Below are 26261 nucleotides of genomic sequence, written 5' to 3'. Positions count from 1 at the left end.
ACCAGTTCCTGTGCAAGAAAGTCCAACCCAGTTTTCCAATCTGTCTAGTAACATGTTGTGGTCGACAGGGTTGAGTGAAGCTGAGATTTAATAATACCAAAACTGACACTTTCTGCTGTTTGTGATTTAGTGGATGTCATTAAAGACTTTTTACTGTGATGCAGTCAGAATCCTGACTGGAAAAAATCTAAACAATTTCTTAAAGCCAAGAGGATGTTATGCTGTTGAAAAAAAAAAAAAAAGAGCAGTTCAGCGAAGTTATCAAAATAGCTATCAAAAGTCACTCATATGACTGCATTGGTCGAGTCAATAAAAACTGGTGCAGTGTTATCTAGTTAACTTCCAGTTTAAAACAAGAATTATCTAGATGAATTCATTCAAATTAACATCTTTTGGCTGCCAAATAATAAATGAAGCTAAGTTTAGTGTGTTGAAAGTATTCTTTGCCATTTCACGGTTTTCTTTGACAGAACTGAGAACAGGGTGAGTGATGAGGAACTGAACATCAAATCTGATGCACTTGCAGAGCTAGTTATGCAGAACATGCAGCCCAGGGAAAGAGCATGCTTGTGAGGGTCACTGCATGAGGCAGTAGATCCATTCCCAAATAGGAAAAAGAATAGCCATGTTTCTTTTAATTTTGTAATTATAGAATTAAAATTAAATTCTATTCTAAATTCTAGTCAGGATATTTTAGCTCCACTTTTGTGCAGTTGGGGGAAATGGAGCGATATTGTCCATCTTTATATATGCCAATGGTTCAAATCCTTTTCTGGCTGTAATGTGAAGGACAGCTGAAGTCTGTGTTTATGCCCACCTCTGGATAAGTTGGCTGAGCTGGGTCCATCAATTTTGTCCTTTGTGGGAGTACTAACTTGCACTTCTATTACTCAAATTATCCCAGCAGGTTGAAATCTCTTTCACAGCACAGGACGTCACTGGTTTCATTTCAGTCAGTCTTCAGTCTTTGAAAAGCTATGGTGAATGTTCTTGCCTCAAGTGCAGTAATCTTTCTGGCAAAAATAACAGCAAGCAAGAAGCGTGTCTGCAATTAGCAAGGACGTAATAGTAATAGCACACTACTTCATGTCTGTTTTTTCTTGAAAATAGTCAGGAAGTGAACAGAAGATTCTCAAAATGCTGTACAATAATTACAGTAGGTAACCATAATCATTGTATTTCACAAAGCAATGAGAACAGCCATAATCATGCAATTATACAACATCCACCACACACACACACACACACACACACAAAAGACAGTGGTGGTAGCATGCTGTGATGATCAACAACAACATGATTTTAAATAGCTGCTTTTTAACTATTGCATTATCACAGTTTCCACACAAAGAACCCTCTAATAAAGATGTATACGGCTCATCATGCAGCACACGAACACATCAACCATTGTAAGTCACTGAAGCAGTGATCCATTAAATTGTCAACACAAAAGGACAATGTGAAAGGGTCACGCATTGCCCTGAGTTTAGTTCACGTAAGGCCTAGAGAACACAACAGCAGCATCCTTGTTACCAGAAGCTTTGGTACACTCTTGTACAAAAAGCTGCTGTATAATGCCTTCTGTTTGGTGAACATGTGTGCTTGCTAACAGCTTGCTTTGCTGCGGCTATGTGATTATACATGTCTGTTCACATGTGAGTTGCCATGATGCATCGACTTAATTAATGTGAATGTTGTGCTTGGAGCAGCCTGGAGTCATTCCTGCCCACGGTAGAGAGGCTGTTACATCACTCACACAGCAGAAAACACAGGAACACACACAAAGCTACGTGGAGACATTTTCCTGCCTGTGTATGTGGAATAATGGTCTCCGTATAATATCAAAGACAAATCCCTGTTCATTTGTTGTAGTTGGTGAGTCATTCGTGCCTCTTTTTCTTTTTCTTTTCTCCTTCAGGACAGCTTCAGTGAGGTAAGCTGTGGCGTGGAGCTGCAGCTGCTGAGCCACACACTGACTTCTGGCTGCATTCATTAGCTCCTGTGTTTCTAAGAGGGTCTGGCTAACAGCTCCGTGCAGGCTTTCAGCTCTCATCTGTGTCTCTCCTCCCCCTGCCCTCTGTGCCAGGCTGCAGGAGTAAAGCTAAGACGGTGTGTGGTCCCCCCGTCCACCCCCACCCTACACCCCCTACACCCCCAGTGGGGGCACAGGGGCACTGGGTGGGGAAAGGGAGGGGGTCTCCGGGTACTCACAGAGCCAGCCTCTGCCCGCTTCTTTAATGTTTGGAACAAATTTATCCTCACACACAAAGATAAATCAGTCTGGGTTCCATATTTCACAAGTTTTATTTGCTGTCTGAATAATTTATAATAATCATAATACAAGACTTTGTTTCAGTCTTTAAAATAATCCAGACCAGGCCAGGGGTGGGGTGGGGGGCAAATGCAGTCTTTCAGCTACAAACATTAGCTACCCACAAATTCCAAGAATGTAGCTGTGAACATACAGTTGTGACAAGCCTGTGACTACATGCTTTTATTTGCAGTCTCCAAGGCATTTCGTGAACCTTAACATTACTCATGGTTGGCTGCATTTCCTCATGTGTCACAACAGTTTATAGTCTGTCGTCCGCGGATGCTCGCCAAGTCGCCGAAACAAAGCCTGGGTCAACTGTGAGGGTGGAAACCCCAAAAGACAGCACAGTAATTTTCATTTCTGAGATGGGAAATGTTCAGACATCCTCTCCTCTTCAGTTTATCATTACATCTCTACAACTGTCATACAATGCATGTCACTATAGGCAGGGTTAGTTTTTGTGGCTACAGTGAATTCTTGCATGTTGGCTTTTATGAGATAAATGTGATTATATTCAGTATGAATTCTTACTTCTGTTTCTGAATGCTAACAAACCTGCAGGTATTCACTTGTTTCTTGTAGTTCCTGTATGTTCATACTGGGGCTGGTATGGCAAGGTAGCATAAACTTTAGCTCTCTGCTTTAAAGTGGTACACAAGGATGTCATTTGCTCAGGCAGCCTGCCACCCAGCCCCTGCTTGTCTATAAAAAGCAATAACAAACTCCTACTGCTGAATGATAGCAAGCATGACGAGTCTTCAGTGTCAGACTGTTGCTCTGACTCATACAGCGAGGATTTATCAAGCCTCACATCATCTGCCAGATCTGTCAGGAGAGAAGATTCTTTCAAGCTGAACCAACAAACTGCACACGAGCATCTCCAAATGGCAGCAAGACATCTCCAAAAACTATTTGAACTTCAAAGCCCAGAAATCCTGTAAGGTGACGACAGTAAACTGTAGTCAGCCTGTCCATGTTTACCAATCAAATCAGTGTGGATCTCTAGCTGAGAACACATTAAAAAAACAGGAAAAAGATGTAATGTTGGTAGGTCTGTGGATGGGGCCCCGTGGATCTGACTTTTGCTTTGTTGCTGGCTTTTACTTTATCACTTCCTGTGGGTAGAGAATATTTTATATATTTTTTTAAATCAGCATTATTACTTCGCATAATAATGGATGGAAGACCTGTGATTATTTCACCATTACTATCCAGCTATAAAAGATCAAGTTATTTTACCACAGAGGTTAGCTAGGTTTTATCCCTTGTGCAATAATATACTACAATAACCACAACATATAAGCTTAGCCATGTAAAATGCATTAAATGCACTTGTTACATTTCTTCATAGCATTTCAGTGCGTCACAACACTAGCATGGTTAAGCAAAGGACAACTGATATGACCTTGCTACTTTTGTGCAGAGAACTGAGTTGCAGCCTACCTCAGGCTAAGCCCCCTTACACTGGCCACCAGTGGTGTTGACCTACTGAGAGAGGTTACCATGTGGGCCACAAATCTATGTATACTAATAGGTTAATTGTTAGTGGGATCAGGCACTATACAAACCCTGTTACACAAGTCCAGTAGTCACTCTCCTGTTAGCTCTGGTTTGGTCTCCACCAACCATCCATCCATCCATCTATCCATTTTCTGTCAGGGTTGAGGGGTGGCTGGAGCCTATCCCAGCCGACTACGGGCGAGAGGTGGAGTACACCCTGGCCTGGTCGCCAGTCAATCGCAGGGCCTCTCCACCAACCTTTGAGCAATATCTGGATGTTTAGCAGCTATGCTCCACTATCACCAGGTAGTAAGTCTGAGTTTATCAATGTTTTTTCACTGAAACTGCTTCCTGTTTCTGTTGCAAATCAATGAGAGATCGGACAGATAAACAAAACATTAAAGTTGTGGCTGATTTTTGCGCTCTTCTCTATTTCAGCTTTATTTGAAATTTTGTGGTTTAGTGATAAGGTCTTTCCAGGTGTAGTTGAAATGTTCCTCTCTTATCTTGCCTTTGCATTGCATTTTTAAGACAGTCAGGAGGATAATAGATAGGAAAGTTACTACGTGGAGTGAAGTGTTATTATAGTTGTGGCTCCCAGGGGCCACCATCAACCCCTCCTTACTGGAATGTTTGTTGGCACAGTGTCCCCCCACCCCCAACCCCAATGGCAACCAGCAGGCTGGGGGCCTGGGGCAGGGGGAGGTGAAATGTCAGACACAAAATGCAAATTCATGCTGACAAGCAGTGCAGAAAACATGTTCTCTACGACTCAGGGAACCTTGATATTTCACAAAGTCAAATGAACATGTCAGCCAACACTGCAGGGCAACTATTGGGTTATTTAAAGAGGAGATTCAGAAAACAGGCCGGTGTTACATCATAGGCAGCAGGGACTGTTTACGTGCAGCTCAGCGGAGAGGGCTAGCCTTTGTTGTGGTTGTTATCCTCCTTCTCCAGTCCCCCTCTGTCTGTGAGCCATCACCGACTCTCAGAGCGAAACACAGTGAGGTTGAGCCAATAGGAGAGACCCATACTGGTTCACATTAGTCCATCATTACATCACTGCTGTGCTCTCATCCGCCAGATCAACTGTCAGAACGAGTCTTCGTGTGTTGTCCATCTCCGGCGTTGAGCGGATCACAGCTTGAGCACGGGACACCTTCAAGACTTGAGAAGCAGATTAAGCCTCAAACATTGTTAATTCAGCTTGCCGTTGTTGCTGAATGCTCATGGAAATGGACGTCAGAGTTCTCAGAGGATGCTCATAATCTACAGGTAACCTTGCTGTAACCTTGCCTTCCCGTGTTTCCTCCATGACCATGAAAATAAGTATGGCTCAGTGAAAACCAATGTCTGTCAGTCACTTCGCCAGATTGGTCTTCAGTGAAATATCTTAATAACTATTGGATGAATTACCACAACATTTTTTACAGACATTCATGGTCCCCAGGGAATAAATATAGGTGAATCTTGTGAGCTGCAGCAGGTTGACACTGTTGTATGAGTGAAATGTGTCAATAACTATAGAATAGATTGCCAAGAAATTTGCTGGCAGTCATATTCAAGGTCAAAAGAGAATAAAATGTATGCCAACTGCAGCATACCCAATACTACAATACAACACCTACAAGCTTAGTTGATTTTATCATGTTGATGTTAGCATTTCGCTTAAAGCACTGCTACATTGAAGTACAACTGTACAGAAGTGAATCATGGCTGTTGAATCCTAGTCTTACATACTCTTCCAACATAAGGTATCATCATGACTACAGGGTCTTGTTTTGCTACATACTAACCACTTTGTCATGTTAAAGAGGAATTCTGTTTTTAAACTTGGGCTCTGTGTTTCCATACTTTGGTGTGTAAATGATTCAGTGTGTGAGTCAGTGAAGTGATCACTTCCTAGTGAGATGGGGCACAAAATCCAGTATAATAATCATTATAACTTTCATCCAAAGCTAATATGAGAGTTTAGCAGTCTGAGATAGACAAATCAAGTGGGCATCCTCTGAAGTCAGCCTTTTTGTTATTATTCCTCCACTGCAGCTCAGCAAGGAAACGTGATCCATGAACGTATGCTTTTTGTTCTAAAAAGATGGTAATTTTGTAAGATCTCCACTTACTCTCTCCCATTTATTACAAAGAATTGGGTACTAAGGATCTCTTCATGGCTTAAACGAAGCAGAGAAATGATTACACAGCCGGTTAAGGCAGATCCTCCTACCTAGAGCCGGGGTCTGCCTTGAGGTTTTTGCCTTCTAAAAGGCAGTTATTCTTGCTTGCTCATGAGGGTTTTGCTGGGTCTCTCTGTACCAGAAATCTAATTAAAGAGTTTGGTCTAGACCTGCTCTAATTGTAAAGTGTCATGACACAACTTTTGTTGTGATTTGGCACTATATAAATAAATTGAATTGAACTGAACTAAGATTGAATTACAACCACCAAAAGTGTTGCATTGTACATAAGGATATGAGGACTGTTTTAAAATAGACTGGAAAAATGTCGAAATTTCCTGTAAGGGGGTTTAAATCAGCATGCTATACTGCTGTACAGGATGTCCTGATGACACACTCTTATTCTGTGACGTCTGAGGTTGTGCTCCCTTTTATCTTTAAGTCTACGGTTCAGTGCTGCTCTGATGAGCAGCTCTGTTTATAAGGTCAAGGCTCCTGCAGTCAGACATGAAAAATACAATGAGCTGTAACTGAGGATCACTCGCAACTTCCAAATGTGATGTTAAGATGTCAACATTTTTGTGGCACATTAGTGTAAATAGAGCATGCAGTATAATAAACTCCATATGTTGTATATGGCCAACAGGATAGTGATTCAGACTGCTAAAACACTGCTTGACTGTCGTGACACAGCACAAGGGTCTGAATTCAATGCCACACACAAGAACAAAAAAAAAAAAAGTGGCACCCATGTCTGAAAGGCTAACATCCCTGTCTGTGCGATCGTCCTGAAATAGAAGCTAATTGCAAGAGGAAACAGTGTATTTTTAAGCTCTTCAGCAAAGCGGCGAGCTCAGACAGAATAAGGCATGTGATGTGACCAAGCAATGTGTCCATGCAAAAAGATCTCTGACACTCAGCCCGTGTGCACATTTGACACAGCCAGCCGCAAGTTGGCCTGATAATGTCAATATCGCTTCCTTCATCTCCTGTCAGCTTGACGCCCGCTCCTTGTCACTGAAACGGGCTGGAAATGGAGAGCTCCCACACTCACTCAATCACAGTATTGGAGCTGCATAAACAAATCCTCAGTGTCAGTAATTCACCAGACTTTTTCTCTGGATCTGCCTCTCTGATCTCCTGCATCACCCACCTGTCTTTAAAGGATTAGTTCAACATTCTGGGCAAAATACTTACTCGCTTCTTGCAGAGTTGAGTGCCTGCAGTGGTGGAATGTAATTAAGTACATATGCTCAAGTATTGTACAGTAATTTCTTTCTATGCAACTTATACTCCACTGCATCTCAGAGGCAAATGAATGTGAACACCATGCATCTCCAAACACTGTGACTTTAAGTTTGAATGTTTCTGATAAATTGAAGAATTAAGTGTTCTTTTATGGGTTAGGAATAATTCATTAAAAAAAAAAACCAAAACCTCTTGAACTCTTACAAGTGGCTGGAAAATGCATCTTCGCAAAGCAGGGCTGTTTTTCTGATCTTAAAGACGTGATACGTGGTTCTCACAGGACAGCCGCACTATAAACATGATTGGACTGGATGCTTGGAGAGATGACATTTGACTGGTTCAGGTTCTAGAAGAAGCATTTGATTGAAAACTACTACATTAAAATGTTTTTATTCAGTAACACACTCGTAATTGGTGAGGAAACATGCAGTGATTTAATGTATTCATATATTGGTGTTAAAAGCTCAAGAAAGTGTCATTACTCTGCATGTCCTGAGGTGTCCTTGATCAATTTTTGCAACCTCCAGCTGCTACAGTAGAACTGACTGTTTGACTGGTTAGTTATGTTATGAAGACAGAAGTGATCCATCTGTCCAATAAAAAGCTGGGTTATGCTGCACAAACTGCACTTCTTGGGATGGTTAATGCTGAGTGATCAGTGCCATGTATATATTCCTGGTGAGTCATGTGGCTTCAAGAAATCTGCCATCATGTAATCCACTGCACACAAAGCCCGAGCTGTCCAGAAGTTAGTTAAAAAAAACAAAAAACAACAACCTCACCCTCATTCTGTCACACATGTGAACCTGTCAGGTCCAGTTTGACATGCAGGAGAACAATGCGCACGCCAACTCCACAAAAACATGTGTGGCTCTTAGCGTCTCTATCAGAGCCGCACAAAAAAAAAAACTGTGCTGGCGTAATCAGATTAATTCAGGAGCTAATTTGTTGCTGTAGAGTGTGCCTGGCTGCAGTCTGCAGCACAGATCCATAACTTATCAAAAGCTGATTAACACATCCCTCCTCCTGCTTGTGCCTGCTAAGAACGTGGAGCTGCGTGGTTGTCAGAATTACTTAAGTGTGAATGAGATACCAAGAAGCCCAGATGGGAGAGCGGAGCGCTGCATTAACTCTCACTCCTGTCATCGTAAGCTCTCATCACAGTGATACCTCATGTTGGGCTTTGCATTTTATATTGTCATCATGTTTCATTAAATTAAAATGGTTTACTGTGCTAGGAATGTAAAAATGAAGGTCAATGTCCTTGAAGAAAGCAATGAATGTCACTAAAAGATGCTGCTCTGACCTTTGACCCCTCCAGTGGAATGAGCATACCCCCAAATCTAATATCTGATATTTTAAGCTCCCTCAGGAACTCGGATGATTTCATACCTCCTGGTGGTGACTTCTGGCAGTCATGGGGCATCCAAAATTGTTCCCTCCCGATCTGCTAATGAGCTGCACTTTTCTGCCAGTGAGCCGAGCAGACAAACCGAGGGGGGGGGGCTTCTGCAGCAGGCCCATCTCGTGCGGCTGTAACAGGACGTAAATTGGAGATGGCATGATAGGTCCTGACAGCAGCACAGTCTTGGCCATGAGCACAAACTGCCTTGCTTACGTAACCAGCCCACTGTTACCGCCCAATCACTGTCATTAAAATTCATAAGGAATCACATGAAATTATGTCCCAAACAACTGTTTTCTGCAGCAGAAGATGATTCAGAGTTTGGTCAAAGTCACAAAGGTGAGATCTGAATTAAGTGCGAAGACTAAGTGCTAGATGATTGCTGCTCTCATCCCGTTAAGTCACTGCACTGGGGGTAAGTGAGCGCTCTCTAAAGAGTAGAGCAGCAGAATGAACCCAGCGTTTTCGTTAACTGATGGAAACTGCTCAGCTGACAGAACAGCAGCACTGCTTCACACCTGGGAGGCTCCGCTGACACATCACCACCTGTTCATAGCACTTCTGCTATTAAAAGAGGATCACAGGAGGATTATTTATAACTGAAGATCTGTGAGGAGACTGGGCTTTGAGACAGACACAAAACACACTTCTTTCATCACTGCAGTCATTTTGTCTTCTGATCCTAGCAGCGGCTGCTAATGCAGAACAAGAACTATTTTCTCTTTTCCAATTATTTGATGTGATGTGAAGAGGCAGGGAGGCTAAAAACCAGTCAGCATTTGACAAACACAACAGCAAAACCTGTTGATAAAATAGCTGTTGACAGTAGAAAAAAAAAAAACAAAAAAACCAATCACCTGTAAGCCACCTCATGCAGTCTGAGAGGTGGTTAAAGACAACAGCAGCTGAAAACCTGATTGTTTTCTCTCCATCTCTGCTGACTAATGACTAGCAAGCGTGTTGTAGTTTGGACTGTTGGCTTATGGTCTGCATTTTGAAACTGGGATGGGACTCACCACTTTTTCCTCTAACTATTACTGGCCAAGTTCCTTCAAGCAAGGCAGTTAAATGATGCCATATTTTTCAAAATGTCTTAAAAGACAGAGAGCCATGCTGCAACTCGTTTCTATTGTGAGGACATTAAGAGACTGGAGACAAAATCTACAGTCTACATGTCATTGTCCTCAAGTTGACTCAGCTGTTCTCTGTCGAACATAAACAGTGTGTGTTCGGGTCTCAACTTCACACATAAGCACACACACGCTTTGAGAGAAAGGTGCTTGTATGACACTCTTTACCCTCTTTAAAACACCCACACGCACACACACACCGACATAATGATGCAGGTGTTCCCACTCTGTTCAGATGGAATGATTTATTCATAATCATGATAGCATAATAAAACAATGAACATTGAAAGCACGGACAGTTTAACCCAAGGCCTCTCACACACAGCATGCACCACCCCGACCCCAGCGTTCACAGACACTGAACATTCCTAAAGCCACGAGACCCCCTGGCTTCTGAAAGTCCTCCTTTTGTTAATTCTCCGCCCCAGTCAGTTTTCTCCTTGTTCTTTTTTTTTTTTTTTTTTTTTAAATCCTTTAAATATATTTTGATATAAAAACAAGCCCACATATGATGAATCAACCATGTTTGTGAACTGCTTCATCCCCCTTCTCCTCCTGTTATTGTCCTGCACCACCTAACACCACTCCTCCGGGCTGTACTGGTTGGAGGACATGATACCGGCCCCCAAATCCTCTCCTCTTCCTGTTCATGCTCTCTTAATGGATACTTGAAAAAATAAAAAATAAAATAAAAAACCCCAGAATGATGGGGTGATGATGGAAGTGGGGGAGACAGCACTAAAAAAAACCCAAAACAAAATGGTTTGATAACCTCCCTGAAAAAAAAGAAAGCAATAAAAAAGATTTCTTAAAAAAGTAATTAAAAAAATCAAACCACAACAGTTCAATTGAAAGACGTGCTGGAGGGAAGTCTGGAGTTCTGTAGACTGGAGGCACTTTGGCACAGAGCGAAGGCCCCACACCCGACACCACGCCAAGGGGAGAGAGGGAGGGATAGAAGGAAGGATGGAATGACAGAGAGCTGGGCTGAATTCATGCAGAGCTACATGGTGAACCAGGAATGATGGAGAGAGAAGAAAGAGCACCTGACAAACGTGGAGGAAAAGGCCAGCCTCCCCTCCAGTTAATGCCATGTTTAGGAGAGGAGGAGGGGAGGAAAATAAACAAGAAAGAAAAGGGATCTTCAAGGTGGAAGAGGAAGAGAAACTTGGACCAAGAGAAAAGAGACAGACAGCGGGTGAGCAGCGGCAGGTTCAGAAGGAGGAAAGAGCAGTGGCCCATCAAGAGAAGAGGAGACTGTCTGGCAAAAGCTATACAACACAAACAGGAAAACAGTCCTTGTATGGAAGCAGAGGGTGGCTGGTGGACGTCTTGAGGTCGGGGGAGGGGGCACAGTGTGGCAGTCCCACAGGACAACAGGCAGGCTGGGTAGGCAGGAGGAAGGTGCCGCGGTTCCTCCTCTTCCTCCTCCTCCCACTTTGCAGCTGTGCTGGGCTGTGTGTCGGCCCTCCCCCTCCCCCTCCCCCGTGAGCCTCCTCTTCACAGGTAGAGCTCCTTGGCTCTGATATGCTGCAGCTTCTCCCTCAGCATGCGGAAGGAGGGCCGCATCGTGGAGTCCAGGGTCCAGCACTGCTTCATCAGGTCGTACACTACAGGCGGGCAGCCGTCTGGGGCATCCATCTTGTATCCCTTCTCTACCCGGGGCACCACCTCTTTCAGCGGCTGAGAGACAAAGACAGCATTGACATAAGCTGTCTACAAGGACATGTCGGTTGATATTCAGCTGATGCAGCTGTCACTCAGTTGCACCACAACATCACAGGCAAAGAATATTCTTCACAATAACAAATAACTAAATATAAAACAAGTGGTGAAGCATGCAGAAATAATTAAATTGAATTTACAGTAGAAATTGGGTCACACTTTCATCACCTGCTCCAGCAGTTTGATGGCATAAATCTAATTACTTTGAGGTTGAGGCATTTAATTCATCCTGTATGAAAAGTAAATAAAAAAATAACAGTCCCAGCAATGAAGCCTGCCATCTGCTGGTACACCTCAGACCTTGGTGAGCCACAGAAATCTGGCATTCAGGTACTTACAATTCTAGGGTAAGGCACACGCCCAAAGGAGTAGATCTCCCAAAGTAGGATTCCGTAACTCCAGACGTCCGACTTGGTGGAAAACCTCTGTAGGCCAAGGAAAAAAAAATTCAGAGAGCAGAGATCAGCAGATCAGGTATTTTGTTTATCCATCAAATGGGTTTTGGTTTGTGTGCGTGCTTTAAGATAAGATAATCCTTTATTGATCCCCAAAGAGGAAATTCAAGTGCATTTAGTGCTACTTGCTACTTACTGCCACTAGTTCACAAGAGGAAACATGATAAGAATGATGATGACAACAACACTGTTGATACTTCATTCTTGCCTGAGAGACCCAAACATAAACAGTTCCTCTCAATCATCATTTATGACCCTTTAGAAGTCAGTGTCTGTGTCTGCAGAGATCATGCTCTCTTACTGCACATTTGACTGGTGTGTTCGCAAAGAGCAGGCCATTAAATACCTCACTGGATGCCGTTACACTGCTGTCATCAATTACAGCACAAAGTCCAGTCCTCCTGTACTAGTTAATAAAAAGCAGCCAGAAGCAAAGCATTAAACAAAAGGCTGTCTCAGTTTTTCTAGGGTCTTATCACATTAAGAGATTTTGTTGATTCTGATATTTTTTTTGTCCTTAGAATTTTCTCTATGGTGTGAATGAAATTCCTGAATAGTCTAGGTCTGTCATAGGAGAACAGAGTCACCCATACGATTTTAAGCACACTGTTCCTCTAGTTAAAGGGGTTGAAGCAGGTGCTACCTGTTCACCTGACATCTTCTCTCACCTTCTCCCTTAGCGCTTCGGGGGAGGTCCATTTGACGGGCAGCTTGGCAGTGTCCTGTATGGAGGAGGCCTCCTTGGTGAGGCCAAAGTCGCTGACCTTGGCGATGTTGTCATCAGACACCAGCACATTGCGAGCTGCCAGGTCTCTGTGGACAAAGTTGTTGGCCTCCAGATACTCCATGGCTTCACACACATCACTGGGTGACACAGCGAGACAGAGATGACGAGTGAGTGACATCTTTATGGCTGCTGTCAGGACTTTTATTGTGCACTCTTGCCGGGACACATCAAATGATGAGTGTAGTGAAAATATAATTAATGCACAAAGATCGTGAAAATGGAAGATAAAAAAACCAAAAAAAAACAACAACAACAGGGTGAATCAGAAAATACTACAGAATGCTCAGCTCTTCCTTTATTTGCTTTGAGTTCCTTGTAGTCAAAATCTAATTTCTTGCCCAACAATATCATTCCATGTAGCATGGTTTACACCGAATGAATCATGAAATACTTCCTTGTGGATGCATGTATATTTATGCGCAGTGATCTGATTGTTCACACTCTGTTGTGCTGGGTTACAGCATCAACTAAATGACTTTTAATTTAAAAACAAATAAAGGCACTTGACTTGCAGATAAAGCAGCCATTAAAATAAAGGCAAACAACCTCTGGGATGGATGCTTGTGTAAATAAACAGTTCCTTTATGTTCACAATCAAATACATGACTCTAGTCTTTTGAAATTCTATTCAAATCCTGACAGCTGAAGAGCAGCAGTTTAGCTTTAGACCCTGAGTTGTGCTGATATAACATTTGTCTTTTCTACAAAATGAATAAGCACTTGAAGAGAGCTGAAGAGGACTCACAGTGAGAACTTGAGTAAGCAGTCTCCGCCGAGCACGGTTCGTCCTCGAGAGCGCAGGTAGTCCACTAAGCTGCCCTGTAACACAGTTCAGATTATTAACACGACATATGGAGGACATGGAGCGTTTAGCACTTATTGAGGGGGCTACAAACAGGACTGAGTAACAATTTTATCATCTAAATCATGTATTTTCTTATTGTATATTGTTATGACATATTGAATCTTATTAAACATTTATAGAAGGTGATTATTCATACTAGCTTCCTTTGCAGTGATTTCTACCCAACGCTCCATATCTTACATGAAAAAGAATAGTTGCACATTTTAGGGAGATTGATTCTGCTCTCATGTGTCTAAAGAAAATATGAAGCTAGTGTGAGCATATGTTATGCTGTCTGATGTGAAGCGCCGGACTATTTCTTCTTTCTAGAGTAGTTCCTGGGCAATCATCTTGGTCCGAGCCAAGAAACAGTCCGGTAAATAATCCCCTTTAACACAGATTTTAGTCTTAAAATGTATTTCCAATAGTGTTTGTACTAGTTTTTAAAACATGTTTAGGCTTGCAGAAAAGGTTCAATAGCGGGACAATAGGAAACATGGGACAGACCTTAGCCATGTATTCTGTGACGATGTAGAGACTGCCCCTCTCTTCAACAATTACCCCTAGCAACTGCACCAAGTTGTTGTGCCTCAGTTGCCTGTACAAAAAAAACCAGAGAAGAAGAGCAAATCAAGCGTGAGTGTGCAGGAAAACATTAAGATGTCTCCATTGTGTCCACAAGAACTTTTTTCTTCGAAGAAAAACTTTTTGATGAAAAGAGAACGATGTGTAGACACAGAGACATCAACATATTTCATAGGTAGTGTGAACGTCAGACGAATAGCTGGAGGATCTCACGTCATGACAGAGGCCTCGGCGATGAAAGCCTGCGCTGTGGCATCATTCTTGATACACTTAACCGCCACCTTGGTCCCTCTGTAGTCTCCTACCATCACATCTAAAAAGGTCACAGACAAGATTTTAGTACAATATCCGTGACGACCTTGGGCTCTGTTATTATGGCTCTGATGTATGAAATTAAATGATGCAGAGATCCCTGTGAATTCACTTCCTCACCTCCAAACTCCCCTTTGCCAATGGTCTGCAGGAGTTTCAGCTCCTTTCTGTTCAAGGCCCAGCCGCCTGCCAAGACAGCACACATAACACTTAGCAGACTTCACAGGCAGCAATAATCATCCTTTAAGTCTAATAACACAACCGTAAATCACCCAGTGAGAGCATGCATCATGAAAAGGTGCCCCTCCCTTGGTATTTATTGTGTTTATCACAGCAACACATTCTGAAACATTTGCAAGGAAAACCTTTACATCACAGAACCAGAACTATCGACTATTCAGAAAATGTGTTATTCATGAGGGATTTTTACATATGTCTTCTGATCCGAATAAGGGGTCTACTTTCTGAACGACGTCTCTCTCATCTGGGAGGAAAGGTGCTGATTTATTTGACCATTTAGCTTTTCACAGTTTTCCGGTGTAAGAATTAGCCGGGTCAGATGGGGACGTGCAGAGAGGCAGAGGTGGAGGAAGACTCCAGATTGACCTTGAGAACTGGTGAGGCTCAGTACCTCCCCAGACACACAAAGATTAATTACTCTTTGTTGATTAATGCTATTAGGACTAGGATGATAGCAGTTTCTTGGAGGAGACGCAGGCCTTGACTGTACACTGCGAATGCACCACAAACTTTGTGCTTGTGAGGTTTACGTGACAGCCACACAAGCACAGTAATGACCCTGTGTGCACTGGTAGCAGTGTCCCTGCAGAGCAGTGTAATGAGCTCGGTGTGTTCTTACTCCTGGAAAACTCGTCTTGTGCTGCCACTGTTCCCTCCATCAACTTGGGTTTAATCAGCCTGGTGCAAAGACCATCCGCATCTTTGGTGTAATGCTGGGAAGAAAGAGAGAGAGGCAGAGAGAGAGAAAATTCAATGTTGAATGTATTTTCAACACTTACAACACAGGAAAAACACAACATGTTTAAGTGTCGGAAATAACATTAAAAATCCAGCCCGTCATGTTCGCAAAGGCTTTAATTTATAAAAACTTTACATTTTGAATCTAATGTTTAGAAGTGTGCATCATATACTGTAAAAGTTCCTTCTCACTCTGCCATCATAGAGTTAGTTGAATCATCAGGGTCTGATGTTCATAAATTAAATGCGAAGGTCAAGTATGTATATGAGCTTTTGATATGCAAAACAAAAGTGAGGCTGAGGCTTCCAGCAATGCTGTACAGATGATCATAAATGATGAAGGTAGCTATGAAAAGAAGATCCAAGCTGGTGTGTGGTGTGTGTGTGTGTGTGTGTGGGGGAAATCTGTCTCACTGATATGAAGGGGATATCAGTGGTGTTTGCCTTCCCCAAAGAGACACAGCATGAGAGAACTTATCAACACACATTAGTGTTAAAGAAGAGAGTGGTTGTCTCTCGGGAGAAGCTCGGGCCTCAATCCCATCCGAGATCTATCTATCTCTATATATAAGATCTATCTCTATATATAGAGAGATAGATAGATAAATATATATTAATTAGACAGTATAAGAAGCAGCTGCTTCACAAAGAGCAAAACCAATGTTACACAACTGCAGGCTGACAAAGTGAGCACACAGTGTAGGATACAGAGACAACCACCAGGGGGCAGCATGGTGAAGGAGGGATGAGCACAACATTGCTCAGCACTGACACTGGCATATGACAAATAACAACTTCACCACCCTCTATACATACAGGTATAATACACAACTGCACATACATACATTCAGCTATATAATTTGTTATTATATGTGTAGTATTTCCTATGTCTTCTGGGAAAGTGTAAACAACTCTGAATGTTGCATTAGTACATTGCAGTTGCTTGTAATGCGTTAAACAATGACTTAAGAAGAAGAATAATCAGCTTTATTGACAGTATATATAGTTTTACATACACACACTGAATTTGTCTTGTGCATTTGACTCATCCTTAGTTGAACACACACATCCAACACCCAGCAAATTACATGCAGTGGGCAGCATCAAGCACCCGGGGAGCATATTGGGGGGTTAAGTGCCTTGCTCAAGGGCACATCAGTCTGCTAACGGAGGGGGGGAGCATTGTTTGCATTAATCACTCCACCACACCCAAATTTTTCCTGCCCGTCCGGTGGGGAAATCGAACCAGTGACCCTCCGATCACAAGCCGCTTCTCCAACCCCTAGGCCACGGCTGCCCCCTTCAATTCTGTCTTTCAATGCATAAAAATGTGTTTGCCGTACACAACAGTACTAGATAAAGCAAGATCTTGCCAATGCATACATATCAAAGAAGGGTGTGGTCCCAGGGTAAAAATACAAAAAAACGATAGCAGAAAATACTTTGAGCGCACTGTTACACCCTTGCAATTACCAGCAGTCGTTTCACTTCACCACTATCACTGGATACAACGTGACCGAGAAACACAAAATCACTGTGGATGGAGTGACTGGCAGAAAGGAGGGCTGTGGTCTGTCAGCAAGTACAGACCATTTGCATAAATATACACTGTGTGTGTGCACATGCAGGTCTATGTGAAGCCTACTGTGACAGGCCAGTAAGAGCAGGACAACAGTGGGAAAGCTGAAAAAAAACACATAAGAATGCAAGTAATCCTCTCATAGGTTACCAGAGAGATAAAGAGAAGACACAGGCATACAGGCAGAGGAGGGGATAAAGATATGGGGGGGGGGGTAAGAGGCTGAGATGGATAACAAAGAGAGGAGGAAAAAAAGCAACATGCAAGGTATACACAATTGGACACAAAGAGAGAACGAGAAGGAGGCAGAGAGGTGGAGAAAGGAAGTGGAGGCAGAACCAAGCCCGGAGGGTGTGTGTGTGTGTGTGTGTGTGTGTGTGTGTGTGTGTGTATGAGTGAGAGAGTGAGAGAGTGAGAGTGAGAGAGAGAGGATGGCTGATAACAAAAATGCACGTCAATGGTCTCTGTGCCAGCTGGCACATTCTTGTCATCCACTTCCAAGGCCCCCCAACGCCCCGAGATGAGGTCCAATTAAAAGTGTGATAGACACCAATCCAGCTCGTCTCTTTATCTGAGAGCATGAGAGGCCTCTCTCCCTCTCTCTCCCCACTGCCATCACGTCTGCTGTCTTCCCCTCTCCACAATGTGTCCTTCCTCTGAACCGGTGTTCAGATAACAGACAGGGAGTGAAAGGATCAGACAGCTTTTTGAAGAATGTGAACATGTACTTAAGTATGTTTTTGAGGCGAACTCCATGGAGACACTGACTGTGTTACATAATCATACTGCTGCATGATTACAGTACAACTACGTTTCACTGTACTAATTGTGAAATACTGGCATAAAAATGGAGGATGGATTCCAAATTTCATGCATGACATCATGAATATATACAGAAAAATGAAACAAGGACACACAGACTTACAGGTCCAGTTTGTAACAGACATGTCATTTTTTTCAGTCAACTAACAACTAATAACAAATAAATGCTTGCCGACTGTTTTCACATGAAGATTGAATTTCCCAGAGTGCAATGTGACGACTTTAAATTGCATGTTTGATCCACTCAACAGTCCATAGTAGGGACAGAACGATTATTGGCCAAGGATGATTATCAGGTCCAATATTTTAAATTTTTTGCAATTATGAGTATTTTAATTTTGTCAGATGGTTTCTACAATAAATTTAAAAATGTGCTACTCCGGCTCTGACGCAGCATGTTCTGTGTTTAGGCACCACTCTGTGGTCTCAGTCAACATCCGGATTGGTGACTGGCACTATCAAGTCATTTACATTTACATGATTGTACAGGTACAACAGTAGAACTAGCTCAAATAATCATAATGAAGAAAAAAGTATAATACTTCACTACAAAATGTAGTGAAGTAGAAGTATACAGGTAAAGTACAAGTACCTCAAAAGTATACTTAGGTACAGTACTGATGAGACTAACTTCTTAATTTTTACCACAAAAAGCATATCCAAGCATGAGTTATTGGTTTGTTTGATTTCTAATAAGTGTTATCTGACCTGAAAAGAAACATATCTGTCGATCCCTAATCCCTGCTTGAGAAACTATCACAATAGCTGCAGATGTTTTCTTGGCAGATTGACTTCGTAATAAATGAACTAACTTTTCCAGCTATACAGTCATGAAACCACAGCAGCAGTTTTTGGACAGGAAGCATTACTAGCAGCATGGAAATGTTACTCTACAACTTACTGACTTTGAGTCGAGAGGAAGTTATCTTCTGAAACAACATAAAAGAGGGTGACTGACAGAGTGTCAGTTCAGAAGGTTTCATTTTCTTACAAACTACTGTCTTTATGGGCCTCATGTGGTTGAACACTTTCAGTTCTCATTATTATTTGACAATCAGTGGCCAATTATCCTTCTCATCTGTCACAATAAAGTTCAAAATCCAAAGGTATAATGCAAAGAAAACATAGGAGCTTAAACAGTCCTGTCCCTCACCTCAACCAGCTGCATGAGGTTCTCAAAGTACTCCTCCTCATCAATGGTGAGCTTGCCATTGTGGTAGATGATGCGGTAGTGCTCCACCTTGCCGTCGCAGCTGACACACAGGGTGTAGTCGCCAGGGTAGTTGGTGCTCTCCCTCACCAGGAACAAGCCTGTCTCTGGAGGGTAGAGAAGCCTCTCGGCCTGCTCCCGAGTTATCTTCCCATGAAACCAGCTACAAGGAGCAAAGACAGGCAGATGTGTAGGATAAGAGAAGGAAGAAGCGAGGAAAAAGGAGGAAAAGAATGGACAGATCGCGTGAAAAAACACACACAGATGAGCGAATACTCTGATACATTTAGTGAAATTTGATACATGCCACTTCTTGCTTTTGTGGGAACTCTTCATCTGCTCTGTGTCAGTAACAGTAACAGCATTAGATAGGTCTACACCCATCCCAACAGATCCCACAGATTTTCATTTTCACTACACTAATTTTGCTCATTTGCAACTTCAACCACACAGAAAGATCCACTTCCAGGTATCACAGCCCACAGCTCTACGGAATGGGAAGTGAAAAAGAGGAGGGTGCCGGTAACTGGAAGCCAACAGCAGCACTTTCAGTCTGCATTCAGCACATGCAGTGCAGGAGTGGGACTGTATCGACTGCAGGAATCACTGAGAATGTACCTGAACTCAAACAACAGGAAACATGGCGTGCGCTTGCTCGCTCGCTCACACACACACACACACACACACACACTGCCTGAGGCAAAGTCGGAAAGTGACACACAGGGGCTGCAATAACAGGAAAGTGCAAAAACTGCTCAGACGGCGTGGTGGGTGGGACAGAACCAAATCACTGAATCCTGACTGAGGTCAGGGAGATGGACTCAGTATGGAGTGAAAAAAAAAAAAGTAAATTTAGGATTCTACAAAGCCATAAAGCTGGTCAGAGAGCTGCTCTGAGAACAAATAAAGCTCTTACTTCTCTCTTCAGAAGCTAGCTGTATGACCTAGCTTCACCCACACCATATGGCCTGGTGGATACATCTATAGGTTACTAATAGATGGATTAGACAACTGCATTACAGTGAGTGCGTTTACATGCACATTAGTATCCTGGTTTTGAGCCCTGTCCTGGTATTAATCATACTGGGAATATGGTGTGTAAATGGAACACAGAGAAACCTGGTTATTCATACCAGTTTACATGAACAGTAGAACAACATCAACAGCTTCAGAATATAATATAACTCCTGGGCTCATACAGACCACCATTTTGTAACCCATTGATTTATGTCACTCCTTGTGTGAAAGGACTTATTAGCTGCATGCAGTAGCGGCCCACAGGGTTGCTCTATCCGCCTTGGTCAGTGAACGAGTGGTAATCAAGGGCCATAATTGATTTAGCCCGTTTTCCTGTGACTGCCTCAGTCACACACTCCTCCTCCTCCTCTTCATACTGGGCCTCCTCAGACAGCAGAGCCCCTTGTGGCAAAGCAGCTTAATACGGGTGGAGTTGATTAGATCAGTGTAGGCAGCTTCTTCGATGGACAGCAGCTCCTTAACTCCCCACTAATCCGAGAGCAGGCGTCAAGCATGGATAGCCATGCGACACACACCAGCTGTTTTGTCTATAGCAGTTAACAGCAGTTTTCATACATTACATCATAATGAAATAAAAAAAAGCACAAATGTGCGGTAAACAACTTGGTAGGAACAACAGGAAAGAAAAAACAGGGCAGCAGGACTGAACGTCCAAGCTTTCTCTCGGGGTGCTGTTGTTATTTGTGCCAGATGTCTGCCACATGGGGGCAGCAGAGAGACAAAGCCGTTAGATGCCAGTGAGGGAGGCGAGGATTTTATCTACTGCTGAGTATCAATGGGACAGGGTGAACAAGGGGACGGAAGACCACAGCTGAACCCTTACGTAAGATTGGAGGGAGAGGTCTTCTCAGAGACATCTGTTAGTGATTCACAAGGAAGGAAAAAAAAAATATTTAAAAAAAAAAAATCAACAAGTCCCTGTGGGTTACAGCTAATGGCTCCGGGAAAAATGATTGATGATTTGAGTGTTTCAAAAAAACAAAAAACAAAAAACAAAAAAAAAAAAACAACCTCTTAACTTTGCAGTGATCTCAGAGGCAGAAGTCCAGTCGTTCCCTTAAGTGTAATCAAAGTATAGTTTCTTTGTCCCTCTTAAAAAATATTTTTTTTATGAGAAAAACATTGTGATGAGAATTTGGTAAGAGGAAAATTCAAGTTAAAGGTAATCAGAGCTTCAGTAAAGTAGGAGCTACCATTGGAGTTTAGTAATTCATGCTGTTGTTGTGCACTGGCAAGGCCAACATAGTTGCACATGGCCATTTTATAGTCACCATTGGGCCTTTGCAGACCACACACACACAACATACCAGAGCTGGATGACCCTATGACCATGTTAAAAATGGTGTGGACAGAGCGTTTGAGTGGTGGCAAAAGGAGAGGTTAGGGTTTCAGCAGCAGGTGATGAAGTGAGACAAGAAGGGTCAGAAGTCCATTTAAATGTTTCCTGCTGATGCCACAGTGACACAACATCAACTCTGTAAGCAATGCTGAACTCCTGTGCGAATGAACGCTTAAAGTGTGGACCTTGGGCTGGTCTCTGTATCTAGAGAGGGTAAACTCCCTCTAGGGTATATGGGCTTCCTCCTGGGATTATAAATTAAGGGTGGATCAGTTTAGCAGCACGAGACAACTCCCAATATTGTCACTCCAAATGTGTCTTTCAGAAAAACGAAAAGAACAACTCAAAACTCAAAACAACAACACATAAAAGCACAAGGGACTGACAACAATGATAAACTTAAATAATCATTTTTAAAAACTGGGTCTGACTTTATGAGAACTGCTTGATTCATTTCGATGCAGTTACAGGGGAACATTTTTCACAACGCATCATTTCCCCCAGCAGAGTGGTGATCCTCTTCTTATAACCCTGCATTTCCTCAGATCATGCTGAAATTAAAAACTTCCTACTAATCTGTAAAGTTAAAATACTTGTTTACTATTACTTGAGAAATACACAGAAAAACTTTGGTTTTCAGGTGACAACATATCATTGCTATGTGATGATACTGTAGCAGCATGTGTGCTCTTGACTTTCCCGTCTCCTTCATTTGCATATCCCTCTCGTTAATGTCTTCCTCATTTTGAAATAGCTACTGTTTCAAAGAGACTGATTTAAATGCAGTGCGCTGCCAGTCCTGGTCTCGGTGGCAGGCAGACACGATACAAAACAAAAGATTGTAGGAGATGAAATTTCCATCTTTTGATGCTTCACCTGACTTTTGAAGTCAACATTACATTTTCCCTTGCTTGTACAGAAGTGAATGGGATTTCAACCACTTGTTCACTTAAAAAACAGTGCATATACAGCAACAAAAACAGAAAAAGACACATAATGAGTTAAAATGTACTACATTTTGACATTATGTTTCATCATTTTTCTGCAATGTAGACAAAAGAATTCGATACTGTTATCATTCTACAATTATTTACACGTTTAAACTCCTCTTTTTTAAGTTACAAATTACTAGACAAATTCTTGAGTTTACGTGTATGTCTGTGCATCTAAATAAATATATGAGACATTCATGTCCCGTATCCTTCATCCATTACCCCTGTGGCACTTACGGCATAAGACTGAGTTTCCCTCCTGACTTGACTCCTTCCCTTTTCTGGACATAGTTAGCTGGGATGGTGCCTTCTCTGCCCACTGTGTTTCTTGCTCTGTACCAGTTTGGATCCTGAAACAGTGACAACACAATGTTAATACTGGTGATAACAACTGAGGTGTGCTACCAAGGCATTCTGTAGCTGAGGAGCTTTCCTGCCCGTCTCTAAACACACTGAGGTAGCTGCAGAGGTGAAGAACTGGGGGGTTAGAAACCTACAGTACTCTACACAGAGTGGAGAGTAGGATGCAGGCAGTGAGGGCTTGTGTATATATGAAGCACCGACAGGAGAGTACGTCTAGTTATAAAGGAAACCCACTGACTGGGCCAAAAAGTGTGTTTGATGGACTTAAGTTCACTGATATCTCAACTAATATGAATTATCATGTAGCACTTTGTGTTGTGTCTTGCTGACATACAGCATGTTTTGGCAAATGCGTGGTTGCCATGACTGTGAGCAACAAGCATACCTATATATCAGTGTAATAAGATATTGGCATTAGGGAATAAAGTCACAAGTGTTCTTGCTTGTTGAAACAGTTCAATTGTATCAAACTGCTGCATTGGCTATTTCAAGCTAGAAGAAGCGGAATCATTAATATAAGTTGGCGTTTGGGATGTACACAGAAATGCTGAACATGAGGAATAGTGGAGACAATTTTAGCTGTGCTGGTGTTGAGGTGGGTTATGGGAGAGCAGTGCAGTATTGAGCCTCCAGAAGATGTCATGGCCTTAATTCCTTTAGATTAAATGAGCTGAGAATGATACTGTTTGCGTGCAGTCCTGTAGATTCAAGCTGACAGTATTGCATCTTGTGTGGTCACCTTTGAGTTTCCAGTGAATGTCTGTGTACTTGGTTCAATACTGCAATTTTAAAATTCCACCATAAAATGCGTGATCAGAACAAAACATATAAAATGCAATCATATATACCTCATGAAGAAGTAAATTAAAAAAAGCTTTTCAACAGTCAATTCCTACCTCATTACCTGAACAATAATCATTTAGCCACACTGGACTTGTATGGTACAATGGGCAACATTTCCAAAATATTTCAAGCCACCTGCCTACTTACCCTGGTGACTCCGATAATGGTCAGCACATCTCCTTTACAGAAAGGCAGGTCCTGTTCATTGGCAGTCTGGAAGTTGTACTTGGCTATACACTCTGTGCCAGTCGACCATGGTGCCTACATAGCAGAGGACAGACAGGAAGCAATTTTAGTTACAGTGATGTAACTCTGCTGTGTATGAGGAGCTGAACTGACAGTATATGCGACAGACAAGCTACAACGGGGAAATTAATTGTACAATAACCTGTATTTCACAATGATGTAACCTGATGTTCCTATGGACTTTTTGTGATTTTCACAGATATGCCACCAGAATTTATAATTAATTATATTGTATATATTCATTATATTAAATTTATTAATTGATAAAGAAGACATAATGACATAATTTAACACGGACCCTGACATGTTACAGTGGTAATGTCCCATTATTATCAATACAAACTTCAGTCAGCATTTCCAAAAAATATGTCATGAATATCTCAATTAAAGTAAGTGCACACAGTGGTGTGCCATTAGATCTTTGGCAATAATCTATTTCTGAGCATGTGCATGTTTAAACTGCACACTTCAATGTCAGTGAATAACATTTGCTACGTCTAGACTGAATTACTGCAATTCCCTATATCATGCTGCCCCAATAAGCACTGCTGCTGCGTGTTCACTGACCAAAAATTAGTATAAGAGATATTACTTCTCCCATACTGGTTTCTTTGCACTGGCTCCCTATATAAAACATATAAAAATTTGTCTCACCTACAAAGCTCTTAATGCCCAGGTACCATCCTATCTTAAAGAGCTCACAGTAGCCTGTTATCCTACGCTCCTGGGATGAAGGGTTACTTGTGGTTTTTACAGTCTCCAAAAGTGGAAAGGGAGCCAGAACCTTGAGTTATCAAGCTCCTCCCCTACTGAACCATCTTCCAGTCTCAGATCGAGAGGCAGACACCCTCTCCACGTTTCAGAGCAGGCTTAAAACTTTCCTTTTTGATAAAGCTTATTGTTAGGGCTGGCCTGGGCTACTACTACTACTAACTTTTGTTGTAATTTGAGGCTATATAAATAAAACTGCAAAACAGTTGTCAAGCTGGACAGCAAACTGCGAAACCACCGAAATACAAATGCTTTCATTTTATGCCCTTTTAGACTGATTATTTTAACCCCCAAAAGTATTGTCAAAGAACCTATGTAATACCTAAAAAATGCAGATATTGCATTCTGCTTTAGCATCATCTTGTCCATTATAACTAGCTTGTTTTAAGGAAATAGATTTGTCCGTCTGTTATCAGTATTTAGACTGAAATCAATATTATAAAGTAATAACAACTAATACATTTAAATATATAATTTAAAGGTTAAGCTTTACCACATTAATTACATGAATTAAACTAGACCCAGAGGATGAGATGGGAGCTACAGAGATCTGCTAAGCTAGTTCTTCCCAGTCGCCACCATGACTGAATTTCACTGCTGCCTTATTTACTTACAGTGAATAACAAAGGGACTTACAGAGTATCACAGTACAACAGCTAACTTAGTTCTAGCTTTTGTTTAGGCTAACCATGGTCATCCCAGCCAGCTAACTAGTGTTCTTGTTACTGCAGTAGGTTAAGTGTTATTTAATGACAAAGTGAAGGCTTACAGAAGTGGTTAACAACCAAGTGAAATGTATTGGGCTGCAGTGTTGGAACTCATCCCCTCTATTGACATGTCCAAGGTAATTGAGTGCCCTCTGTCCAGTGCCTGCTGGGACAGCTTTCAGCCTTTATATGAACCATTAAAAGATATGAATAAATGATATGAATAAATGACACATATTTCACAATGCTATGCACACAGGTGGAACAACAATCTAAACACCTGTGTGGATGTGCATCTTTTAAAAACTAAATAATACTTACTTTCTCTGACACGTTAAATGAAGTCATTATACCACAGTTGCTGCTTCAGAATTTGCTTTACTGAATATTTATTTAAAGGCGAGTTGTACTCTTTCTCAAACACACTGAATATTATAAAAGTGGCAGCTACATGAAATAAAAATGTAAATGTCCACAAGAATAAGGATTCTTAGTGCATTCAGTTTGCATTGTTAGATCAGTACAATTCTGTGATCAAAAATGTTCCACAATAGAGTGAATGAGATGAAATGAGAAAGCCAGAGTACAAAGCAGCAGGTGTGAGTGAGCAGATAAAGTCCTTGTACAAGCTGCTTTATTCCTGACAACACAAAGTACCACTGAATGTGTCTGATGCAGCCTCAGCCAATGCTACATAATGAGTTTGGACTACTAGCAACAACTGTGAAGGAGGGAAATGTTGATACAGAGAAAAACATGCTTCTGCACTGTTATTCATTTCATTAAGCAAGAATCAAACTAGATCCATAAAGCATTTATGTGAGTTATCTAACATGATTATCGATTGAAGCATCAACATGAATTATTAATTGCAACTTAGATTCACTGTCA

General features: G+C 41.9%; 1 protein-coding gene across 1 annotated transcript in view; it reads right to left on the bottom strand.

Annotated features, from left to right (window-relative positions):
* Positions 1 to 10000: 10000 nt before the first annotated feature.
* Positions 10001 to 26261, bottom strand: part of LOC124070290 (tyrosine-protein kinase CSK) — a 39351-nt gene continuing 23090 nt past the window's right edge. Inside the window, exons 3-13 of the mRNA XM_046410103.1 lie at positions 23794 to 23907; positions 22678 to 22790; positions 19015 to 19234; positions 15342 to 15435; positions 14603 to 14668; positions 14384 to 14483; positions 14093 to 14183; positions 13487 to 13560; positions 12623 to 12818; positions 11838 to 11924; positions 10001 to 11457 (exon numbers count right to left, since the gene is read on the bottom strand). Coding sequence (XP_046266059.1) covers positions 11275 to 11457; positions 11838 to 11924; positions 12623 to 12818; positions 13487 to 13560; positions 14093 to 14183; positions 14384 to 14483; positions 14603 to 14668; positions 15342 to 15435; positions 19015 to 19234; positions 22678 to 22790; positions 23794 to 23907 — 1338 coding nt within the window. The 3' untranslated portion in view covers positions 10001 to 11274. The remainder of the gene's footprint in view (positions 11458 to 11837; positions 11925 to 12622; positions 12819 to 13486; positions 13561 to 14092; positions 14184 to 14383; positions 14484 to 14602; positions 14669 to 15341; positions 15436 to 19014; positions 19235 to 22677; positions 22791 to 23793; positions 23908 to 26261) is intronic.

This window comes from Scatophagus argus, chromosome 1 (genome assembly GCF_020382885.2).
Source record: "Scatophagus argus isolate fScaArg1 chromosome 1, fScaArg1.pri, whole genome shotgun sequence".
Taxonomy (NCBI): domain Eukaryota; kingdom Metazoa; phylum Chordata; class Actinopteri; family Scatophagidae; genus Scatophagus; species Scatophagus argus.
This window is presented reverse-complemented; position numbering and strand designations above follow the sequence as displayed.